At 38.6% G+C, this 12,054-nt stretch overlaps 1 protein-coding gene across 1 annotated transcript in view; it reads left to right on the forward strand.

Moving 5' to 3' along the window:
- Positions 1-12,054, forward strand: part of SMURF2 (SMAD specific E3 ubiquitin protein ligase 2) — a 97,398-nt gene that overhangs the window by 56,692 nt on the left and 28,652 nt on the right. Inside the window, exons 2-5 of the mRNA XM_079798424.1 lie at positions 576-614; positions 6,474-6,582; positions 9,206-9,339; positions 10,623-10,688. Coding sequence (XP_079654550.1) covers positions 576-614; positions 6,474-6,582; positions 9,206-9,339; positions 10,623-10,688 — 348 coding nt within the window. The remainder of the gene's footprint in view (positions 1-575; positions 615-6,473; positions 6,583-9,205; positions 9,340-10,622; positions 10,689-12,054) is intronic.

Raw genomic sequence — 12,054 nt, forward strand, 5'->3', positions numbered from 1 at the left:
TAGTTGAGCTGATAACTTAGAAGGTTATTTATCTCTCTTGTAAAGTTTCTGTGGCATTTAGATGCAGAGTAAATAACAGAGTGTTATTTTAAAAAAACTCATCTATATCAGGGAAGCTTTATTTTATTTATGATCCTCTTCAGTATAAAATTACTTTATCTCCTAAAACAGTGGTTGCCAACCTTTCGGACCTCACAGACCACCGGTTGGTGACCACTGTCCTAAAATATAAGTCAACCCGAATTTAAATATTTCTGCCTTAGAACTGTTTTCCCCTTGCCACTAAGCTACCCTGAGAACAGATCTTGATGGAAGATAGGAATTGGGTCCTTATTAGAATACCAGATTTACAAACTTTCTGTCCTCAGCTGTTACATTGCTAAAGTTGCAACCACTAACTAATTCAACTGTCTTCTGCTAGTCTTTTAATGAAAGTTTGTGATCATATTTCATACCTTGCTGTAGTTAGTGTTTATTATTCAGTGGTGTTTTCAGTGTTTAAAAATGACACTTTTGACAATGCAGCTTTACCATTTTATTTTAATTTTCCTATGTATTTTTTGTTTCCTTTACAGTACTCTGTGCAAAAAACTTGGTGAAAAAGGATTTTTTCCGTAAGTAAAATTAACTTTAAATCTTGTATGTTGTATGTGAATTTTTTGGATATCATTTTCAAAATTGTCTGATTTAGGAATTTTTCTATTCAGAAATATACTCAGTGTTGTTGTTTTTGTTTTTTTGGTTCAGAGCCTTTTGGCATCACTTTTTCTGTGTTTTTTAAAAATATATTTTTTATTGATTTTAAGAGAGGAAGGGAGAGGGGGAGAGATATAGAAACATCAAAGACGACAGTCATTGATTAGCTGCCTCCTGCATGCCCCCCACTGGGGATCTGGCCCGCCACCCAGACATGTGCCCTGGTTTGGAATCGAACCCGAGGCCTTTCAGTTTGCAGGCTGACGCTCTATCCACTGAGCCAAACTAGCTAGAGCACTTTTTCTGCTTTTAGAGGATTTTGATCTTTTTAGTTTTAACCCTTTTCCCTTTAGTCACCCCTCCCATATATTCGTGTGAAGTGTGTGTGTGCGTGCGCTGCTGTGTATATGCAGATGTGTGTAATGTATATTAAAGGTGTTCATGCTACTAGATTTCTAGAAAAGGTATGAGATTATTTTGTAAACACTTTCCTCCCTAACATTTTATAGCAAATTTTACCCATGCGTTCAGGATTCCTTGGAAAGTAGCAAAGTCATTCAGCTTGCTTGGAGTTTCCAGGCTGTAGGAAAGAAATCTCTGCCACATTTGATCATAGATGCTCTTGTCTCAGACTCCGAAGTGGACATTTGGTTCCCGCATTTGCAGTCTCTTTGCTGATCTCTTGTGAAATTTTCTTGTGGCTTTATTTAGGATTAAGTTTTGTGAAGAAGGATTGTGGGTAGCTTTAATTTATTGAGTAAAACATGATAAAAATTTTATTAAAAACTCTAAGCCAACAAAATTTTATATGTAAAGTATTTGAAGTTAGAAATAAAGAATTATTAGATTTTTAAATTCATGTCCTAGCCCTAGCTGGTTTGGCTCAGTGGCTAGAGCATTGGCCTGTGGACTGAAGGATCCCAGGTTGGATTCTGGTCAGGGCCACATGCCTGGGTTGCAGGCTTGATCCCCAGTAGGGGGCGTGCAGGAGGCAGCCAGTCAGTGATTCTCTCTCATCATTGATGTTTCTATCTCTCTCCCTCTCCCTTCCTCTCTGAAATTAAGAAAAATATATTTTAAGAAATTCATGTCCTACTAGCCAGCAAAAACTAGCTGTAAGTGCTAATTTAATATGACATTAGATAATTCTTGAGGGTTTGGTTAAAAGAAATAACAAGCTCTTGATATATTTTTAAATCATACTTATTCATTCCACTTGAAATTTTACTACTTCCAATCTTCCTAGTGTAGAATCTGAATTAAAGCTTATAAAATAACTTCTTATAAAACTCTATAATTAAAAATCGGTATGGTATCTGTGCTATCCTATCTAATAATAGAGTAACATGTAAATTACCATCACTCCGCTATGCCCACGATTGGGCGGCGGGAGGCTGGGGGGCGGGACTTGGGGTGGCCTATCCGGCCAATGAGAGGCACGGATCCGCTGCCACTGAGGGGGGCTACCCTGCTGTTGAGAGGCGCAGGGTTCGGGACTCCTGCCCCCTGTGCCTCTCAACGGCCAGATCCGCGGCCGCTGAGGGGGCCTGCCGTGGACACCAAGCTGCGCCTCTCAACGGCAGGGTAGCCAGGTGTCCGCGGCAGCCCCCCTCAGCGGCCGTTGAGAGGCGCAGGCGGCGGGAGTCCCGCCCCCTGTGCCTCTCAACAGCAGGGTAGCCCCCCTCAGTGGCCGCGGACCATCAAAAGTGGGGGAGCTGGGTGCCTGGTGCACCAGCGGACAGGCACCCAGCTCCACCGCGAAAAGCAAAAGCGTGTGGGGGACCCTACATGTGCATGATTCAATCATGCACTGGGCCTCTAGTAGAACATAGTTAAGAAGAAAGATATCAGCATTTGATGTACCATGTACCCTATGCCCCAGTTTTGTACCCAGTGGTCTTTCTCTGGGCTACCATTAATTACTGTTGTCTTCACAAGCTGGTGCTGGACTACTCACCTCAATCAACCCTGTCTCTAATAACCTAGTAACCAGTGTGTATTCTTTTTAAAAATATATATTTTTATTGATTTCAGAGAGGAAGGGAGAGGGAGAGAAATGATAGAAACATCAATGATGAGAGAGAATCACTGATTGGTTGCCTCCTCCATGCTTCCTATTGGGGATTAAGCCCATAACCCGGGCATGTGCCCTGACCGGGAATTGAACCGTGACCTCCTGCTTCATAGGTGGAGGCTCAAACACCGAGCCATGCCCGCTGGGCCAGTGTGTACTCTTTTTACCCTTCTTAAGGTTGGTCTGAGATAGGATTTATCCTAGTAGGACTGCAATATGGCAAGTAGGATCAGATAGGTTGGTGACAAGGAGAAAAGGATGGGGAAGTGAGGACTGCACACGTTCAGCTGCATATTTCCCAAGACATCTGCTCTGGTTTTAAAGATAAAGTCTTCAGTTTTGTCTTCCAGCCTTCCTCCCCAAATTGTTTTCCTTCCTTCAGAGCCCCAAGATACAGCTTCTCCAATGGAATATCCAGATAGCCATGTTAAAGATTCTTAAGAGCTTGTGTTTAGGGATAAGAAAATTAGGGGAAACTGTGACTATCTTTAAAACCCAGAGTAGAAGAAACACTTGATGGCCCTGGAAAGGGAAACAGGAAAGCCAGTCCTGAGGCTTCAGAAGGGAATCAGCCAGGATGGACCATCCCCAGGTTCACACTGTGATGACGGTCCTCCCGCTGTGGTAGATTTACACTTATTTCCCTCTGTTTATAAGTTGAAGGTTGCTCACATTAATTTCAGAGAAAGAATTAAATAATAATTCCTAAATCTCTTAATTAAGTTTGAGTGAAACCAGAATGTAATTATCATTGTTACTGAAATATAGCTAATTTTTTTGTTGTAGTTCAGTTTAAATCGTGTTGTATGAGAAAAGTAAATTTTAATATGAGGCAGGGGACTATATATATTTAACTATAGGAAAAAATGTACTGCCATGTGTGATCTTTTGTAGAGTAATTTGAGATAATACTATTTAATTCAGGGTATCTACCCTTGCTGAGAAAAGTTTTGCTCAGTCATTTTTTTAGAACTGTTTACCAGCTTATTGGCTTTTAAAAATAGGTACTTCTCCTTCTTCCAAAATTTTAGCAGCAAAATGTTCAAACATATAGGACCATATAAAGAATTTTACACTGAAAACTCACCATTTGATTTTACCATTAACTTTATCCATATATCCATTATTTTTATTTTTAAAAGAATGCTATTAGCATCAAATTATTTTTTCTCATATGCAACATTTAAATATCTGTGTGTAACATACTCTGTTGAGATGTTGTATAGGGGCCATACTGAAGTCACTCAGAACCACGATTGGTTAGCTGAATTTTTTTTTCTTCCCCTAATCAAAACAAAGCTTTCTTTTCCCCAGTAAGTAACTCAGTTTTAAGTTGAAATTTTTATTTTATTATTATTTTCAGCTCATTAAGTAAATTTGTGTAGTGAAAAAGTTCTTGAGCTTTAGCTATTTTATATGACTCAGGAGTGATGGGGAGAATTGAGAAATTTAAAAAAAATACAGAAAATACTTTAGCCACTTTATATTTACCACTCTTAGAGGTCTCACTAATTTTAGCAAACTTGATAGCTCTTGACAACATTAGATTAACTTGGCTCTCAGGTGAAAATTTTGTAGAATAATATAATTAGGTAAGTTGAAAGAGGTATTTTTTGGTTAGGATATAGAGCTTGTATTTTGTGTTTTTTAACAGAAGAGAGACATAGGAAGGTGAGATTCAGGCATTCATACTTTTAAAAATAACTTTATTTTTGTTGACACCATTACAGATGTCCTGATTTCTGTCTGACCTTGAATCTTGGCATGTTAGTATCGTGACTTTAAAAAGAAACTAGCATAGATGTCTAGGTGCAAAGTTTCTCCAATTATTAACACTTAACCAAATTTTGTTGTAGTATTTTCAGCTCTCCATAGGAAATCTATACCATATACCAATATGTCTCACATCTAAACGGTCATTTTTGTCTTTTTAATATTTTATTTAGTTCTACTTTCTTCTAACTTTTTTTGGCCAAAAGGGCCACTATTTGAAGTATTGTCTGGGCTGAAAAATGTAGTGTCATTTTTGACGTTAGTTTCTTATGAATTATACTAGAGGCCCGTTGCAGGAAGATTCCTGCAAGAATAGGGCTTCCTGCGGCCTTCTCCGCCACCCCACCTGCTTCCCTCCCTTCTCCACAGCCCCCCCTGCTTCCCGCCCCGCCTGCTTCCCTCCCTTCTCTGCAGCCCCGCCTGCTTCCCCGCCGCCCCGCTTGCTTCTCCACAGCTTCACTCCCTTCTGCAGCACTTGGCTTCCTTCTGTGCTGTCTTCAGTCTTCGCTCTGCACCTGGATATGCAAATTAACCACCATATTGGTTGTGTTAATTTGCATACCCGCTCCTGATTGGCTGGTGGGCATGGCTTGTTGGCGTAGCAGAGGTATGGTCAATTTGCATGTTTCTCTTTTATAAATAGAATTAGATCTTTGAGAGTAGCTTTCTTCACTGTCATTTCCTTTTCCTTTCCATGTGACTTCACTAGTTCAGGGTCTACTCATCTTAGTGTTCTTTATGCTGCTTAGCCCATCTGAATACCACTAATAGAAATTATGAAAATATATTCACAGCCAGCTCAGGAACCTAAAATGGCTCCCTGCTATCTACCTCAGCACTCTCAGCCTGGATTTTCTGACTTTTCAGCCTCTCTTGGATCAGTCTTATTTCTCCAACCATATTTACTTTCACACCTTAGCACAAACCCTTTGGTTAGACTACTCTGAGCCTTTCAGATATTATAATACTCTCCTTGGTGCTCTTCCTACTTATTCTTTAAAGCCCAAATGAGTCCCATCCCCTCAAAAGAAAAAAAAAAGTTTTTCTTTACTGTTCAAACTCAAACTGTTCTCTTTTTCGGAGCTTTTGTACAGACTGGTGAATCACATAGTAAGAGAGAGATATAGTACAGCATAGTAGTTAAAAGCATGAAATCTAGAACCAGATTGTGTGTGGTTGGGTTTAGAATCTAAACTTTAGACCCTGGCTTTGCCACTTACTGCTGTCACCTTGGACTAGTTAATTACCCTTTGTGCCTCAGGTTCCTTATAGATAAAGTAGAGATAATAGTATTATATACTCCATAGGGTTATTGTGAGGATTAAGAGATTTAATACATATGTAAAACATTCATAGTATTACAGATCAGTACAATCAAACACTTACTTATTCTCAGGGGTGTGTGTGTGTGTGTGTGTGAGTGTGTGGCATTCTTATTTCCCTAATTAGATATTCATCTCTTTTAAGGCAGGGTATTAGATTTTTTGTTTCAATTTCTCAACACTCATGGAAGTTACTCAGTAAAACTTTTTGGCTAACTTAATTTCTCCATGGCCCATGTTCCTGTGTGAAAACCTTTAGTAAGCTCTTTCTTTAAATAAGCTACCCAGGGAGACCTTGGAAAAGCTCTGAGAACCAGGAGTGTTTTAAGCATTCTCCTTTCTGGGGTCAGAGGTAAAGATCTATAAAAACTTCCACATTTGAGGTAACCTCTAGACCTAGGTAGTTTAGAGCTGAGAATGTTTTGAGGTAGGAATAAGAAAAATGTAGTTTTTGGTATTTAACGTAGAATTAACTTTAATCTTAGTTTTTAAATGGATCACTTTTTTAGGTAAACAAACTTTTATAAAGAATGAAGTTATCTTTGTAGCAAATAATAATCTTTATGTCAAATATTTTTTAATAAAAAAAATCATCTCCTTTTTCACAGGACTTCCAGACCCATTTGCTAAGGTGGTGGTTGATGGATCTGGGCAATGCCATTCTACAGATACTGTGAAGAATACACTCGATCCAAAGTGGAATCAGCATTATGACCTGTAGGTTTAAATGATTAATCTGAAATGAAACATAGAAATCAGTATTATTTGATAGGCTTGGAAAAGAAACACTAAAAAAGATCTGGGTTTGATCTATGGTATAATTTGTTCTTCACAGAGGGATATAAAACCTACTGAGAAGGTACTTTGGTTAATTTATAGCTGGTTTTTGTAAAATGAAGTAACCTTCATGATGACTCTATGAAGAACAAAATGTATACACAGTTCCCTCCCTCCACTTCTATCAATTAAATGAAGGTATTAATTCACTTTAGGCCAATTATAAGTATAAAACCAGAAATCATAATTGAGGTTCACTCATAGGCATTCTTTTTGCTTCTGTATGGATGGTTTCTTTCCTTTAAATTTTATTTTAATCATAATAATACTAGAGGCCTGGTGCACCAGTGTGGTCCCTCGGCCTGGCCTGTGGGATTGGGCTGAAACTGGCTCCCCGACATCCCCTGAGAGGTCCCGGATTGTGAGCGGGCGCAGGCCAAGCCCAGGGACCCCACCGGTGCATGATTGGGGCTGGGAAGGGACGTGGGAGGTTGGCTAGCCAGGGAGGGACTGCGGGAGGGCTCCGGGGTGTGTCTGGTCCGTCTTGCTCAGACCCATCAGCTGGACCCAAGCAGCAAGCTCACCTACCTGTCAGAGCATCTTCCCCCTGGTGGTCAGTGCACGTCATAGCAACTGGTCTACCGGTCAACTGTCTGCCCTCTGGTGGTCAGTGCACATCATGGTGAGCGGTTGAGCATCCTTAGCATATCATTAGCATATTACGCTTTGATTGGTTGAACGGACAATCGGACAATTAGCATATTAGGCTTTTATTATGTAGGATAGGATATGTACTTTTTCAAAAAGGCAAATAATACCACTGTGAGACTTTTAATGGGAAAATGCAATTCTCTGCTCCCTTATTTCTGCTCTCACATTTTTAACTTCCAGGTAGAAGCCAGAGTTCATACCATGACTGACAAGGCCCTTTATGACTTGTCTTCTCTATTGATTAGAGCAGACAGCATCAAATTTTCATTGGCTTAATACAGTAGAAGTGTACTAGTATTTTATGTATAAGTCCATTTGGCAGGGAGGTGAGACACTGCCAGTCATTCAGGAATGCAGGCTGACTGAAGCTTCCCTGTTTGCAGTGTGTGGTCTCAGGGTCTCTATGGGCCTTGACATCTAGCTTCCCAACAGGCTACTTTAGCCATGGTGGGCTGTTCTCAGATCTGAGGGGATCAGTATTTTAGCATACCTATAAATCAGCTTCCCAGTTGGGAAACTGATTTAATAAAAATGTTTGGTTTGGGGTATTTAGCTATTTAATACATGATCTGGTTCTAGAATTTTAACATGTCATGTGGTAGATACTTGCCATGTTAGGTCTGTTAGGTTTATTTGAAAATCGGTACATTCATACTGAGTGATACTTTAGTTCAGATATTTTATTTCAAGCAACAGACATGAAATTCAAATTGGCTTAATTAAAAGTTAGGGGATGGGGTGGGCATGCTTTAAACACAGCTGGATCCAGGAACACACATGTGGCTTCCATGTTCCTCATGTAAAAGTTTTAGTCCTCACTTACTGGTTTAGGCTTTTTAATGTATTAGGTGATTTTTTCTGAATTTGCTGCTTTATTAAATGACATTAAGATCAAGGTTGCTGGACCAAAAATTTGACCTCTTAGAGACATTGAAATATAGTTAGGGTCGTCCTGCTGATAGCATTATGTTATCTTACTATATTTTTGCATGGGATGACACCATGTGAACAATTGGCTGTGGTAGAGCTTTTACATGCTTGCAGGTATATGCACAGACAAGTGTAGTAACGCTTTTCCCTGCTCTGCTTGTCTGCAGGCAGTGAAGTGAAATCTGCAAGAGTCCTGCTCGCTCAAGGCCTGCATACAGGAAAGAAGCAGGGAAAAAGCGTTACAGTCAGCTTTTGTTCTACAGCATTTAAAAACATAACAGGTATGTCAGATTTTTGGTCTGTCAGCCTTGACACTGCCCCTTGAAAATGAACGGAGTACTGATGAGGTAGCAGGTCATATCATTGAGATATATTTAAAATGTTACTATAAAATGTTTTTACAAGATTTTGTTCTTGGAATAACCATACACTCTCATGGTGTTATTTAACACCAGCTACTAAAATAGTTTTTTTCACTAACAAAAATTGTAACTCAGCCTGAGAGTGGCAGATGTGATAAAGGATATATTACAAATTCTTTTTAGCCCTGGCCGGTGTGGCTTAGTTGGTTGGAGCATCATTCCATGCACCAAAAGTTTGCAGGTTCAATCCCCAGTTGGGGCACTTATGGAAAGCAACACATCAATGTTTCTCTCTCTCTCTCTCTCTCTCTCTTTCTCTCTCTCTCCCTTCCTCTCTCTAAAAAGCAATTAAAAAACCAATTCTTTTTAGATTTTACTCTTAAGATTACAAAAAAAAATTTAAATTCAATACTATGGATTGATTGAACTCAAAACATGTTGTACATTACCTAGCTATACTCTGAAACATTTGTGACTCTAGGCTACAAAAGCAAAATGAAAATTTTATACTGCTTACTTATAATTACCAAGTTACTCATGTAGTCTTTTTGTGTTTTTAGGTATATTGGAAAGTCTGATTCAGTTACAATCAGTGTATGGAATCACAAGAAGATCCATAAAAAACAAGGTGCTGGATTTCTTGGTTGTGTTCGTCTTCTTTCCAATGCCATCAACCGCCTCAAAGACACTGGTTGTGAGTAGATACTAGTACTTTTTAAAATGTACATATATACATACACATATATACATGTTTTGGGGAGGAGTTCAAAAACTTATGTGCATGTTTGAAACACTGGTAATAATTCCTGGTCTAAATTTATTTCATATTATTTAAAAGAAGCAACGAAACATTTTAGATATGTGAATCCTAAAACTGAATCAGAGCTAGTGCTAGGTTTCCAGTGAATATGTAAGGGTTCAGAAATGATTGCTATCCAGAGTAATAAGAAAGATGTCAGGCCAAAACTGGTTTGGCTCAGTGGATAGAGCGTCGGCCTGCGGACTCAAGGGTCCCGGGTTCGATTCCGGTCAAGGGCATGTACCTTGGTTGCGAGCACATCCCCTGTGGGGAGTGTGCAGGAGGTGGCTGATCGATGTTTCTTTCTCATTGATGTTTCTAGCTCTCTATCCCTCTCCCTTCCTCTCTGTAAAAAATCAATAACATATATTAAAAAAAGAAAGAAAGAAAGAAAGATGTCAGAATATATGTGCCTTTTTTATTTCTTAGCACCCTTCTCTGGTTTTGGTGGATTTGTGAAATAAAGTGAGTTTTATTTAGGCAATTGGAGTGTTTAAGGTGGCAGTTAAAGGGGAATTACTAGTGAATAAAAATGATATATAAAACTGAAAAAATTAAAGTTATAGAAAGGTAAACATTATAGATGAGGCATGAGAGAATCAGTTGCCCCTACATGAGTTAGTAGCAGAACTGACTCAAACCTTTATCTTACAGTTTATACTTGGCTGCTTGTTAGTACTTACTTTGTGTGTGGTGGTAGTGGTGGTGGTGGTGGGGGATGTTTGCAGTGGTTAGAGAGAAAAACAATGACACTAACATTTATTGAATGTTACTCAGGGATAAATTGCTTAAGAACAACAACTACTTAAGTGTCAAGCCAAGACACAGACTGAAGTGGTCTGAAATCTTTGGAGAGAAAGTAATTGCATATTGGCAGTATCACACCAGTGTCTCACGGTTTTTGAAATCTAAATTTATCAAAACTTTTGTTGAGACATTTACTTTAATTGTATATACAGTCAGAAAATTTAAAACATGTTTTATCATTAAAACATGATTAATTTTTTAAATCAAGCATGTCAAATTCAGCCCGCCAACCGTGAGTTTGACATGCTTGCTTTAAATGATAGGCCTGATTTCCAGTGGATTGTGGAAATTTACTATCACTTAATAGCTGTTAGAATCTCTGCAACCAGCCTCTTTTTTAATTGCTTTTTGTTGTTGTTGATTTGAAATAGATCAGAGGTTGGATCTCTGCAAACTTGGGCCAAATGACAATGATACAGTTAGAGGACAGATAGTAGGTAAGTGTGGGACTCAAAGTTACATGAATTTTTGCCTTCATTTAAGCTGACCTAAACTCTAAATACCTTTTAAATAAAAGTGCAGCCCTGGCCGGTGTGGTTCAGTTAGTTGGAGCATCATCCCATGCACAGGAAGGTCATGGGTTCGATGCCCAGTCAGGGAACATGGATACATTTCTATAGTATTTTAAAATTTTGTTTGGTAGTCTGTGGTAAGACAAATAACTAATTTAGCCAGTCTTTATTGTTGGACATTTAGGTTGTTTCTGATGTTTTAATACTATGAGCAGTGCTGTGATAAACATAGTGTTTCTATGACTCATTTTATATATTGCTAGAATTAGGTTACTTAAAATCAGAGTATCATCTAAAAATTTCTTAGGTCTTTTGTAAGACAGCATTCTGGAGATGTACATTGAAGCTCATGAAATCCTGTAACTTTGATCTTTAATATTATTCTAAACAAAGCTAATGAGAAAATACCTTGTTTCTGCTGGGATTGTATTGTGGTAAGCATTTCACTTAGCCTTTCTAGTATAATTCTAACACTAATGTCTTATTTGCATTCACTGAGAAGGTGTGTTAGGGTATTATCTCCTGTAAATGGAACAGTGCATTGAACTGTCTGATTTTTCAAAATTTTTACAGACCTGGAAAATTTCAGAATTTTGAGACCCTTCCTAGAATGAAGGGTCTTAAGATGTCATACTTTATGTAGTGTTCTTTTAAGAAGTTGGGCTATAGTCAAGTTTTCCTGTATTCCTTCTAGATTTGAGAGAGTTGCCAAAAATACAATCTATAATAATAAAAGCGTAATATGCTAATTAGACCGGACATTCTTCCAGATGAAGCTGGGCTGCGAGGGAAGCCTGGATCCCAGGTGCCAGAGGGAAGCCGGTGCCAGCAGCCTGGGGAAGAAAGGCCTACTCTTGCACGAATTTCGTGCATTGGGCCTCTAGTTAAAGAATAATAGAGCAGCAAGAATTTCAGGCATATTATTTAGCCAAACTTCCTCATTATTCAGATTGGGATTATCTTACCCTCAAAAATTTAAAAGTGTTTTGTTCAAGGTCACAGAGCTAAACTAGTCGGTATAGCCTGGTTTAGAGTTCACATTTCTTGCTGCCAAGTTTATAGTGATAGTTTTATACTACACTGGATGATGATTACTGTTTTAACTCATGGAATTCAGATATTGCCCAATGCCAGAATCTAGTGTATTTTAAAAAAAAAGATGAGTCAAAAATTAAACTGAAATTAATGTGATCTTTTCAAATTCTTCTGTACATGAATATACCGTTGATGTGTGCCGCCTCTTCTTAAATGAAGTAGTAGCTTTGCATTGCCCATTATAGTGGAAAAAAGT

The sequence above is a fragment of the Cnephaeus nilssonii genome (genome assembly GCF_951640355.1).
Source record: "Cnephaeus nilssonii genome assembly, chromosome: 19".
Taxonomy (NCBI): Eukaryota; Metazoa; Chordata; class Mammalia; order Chiroptera; family Vespertilionidae; genus Cnephaeus; species Cnephaeus nilssonii.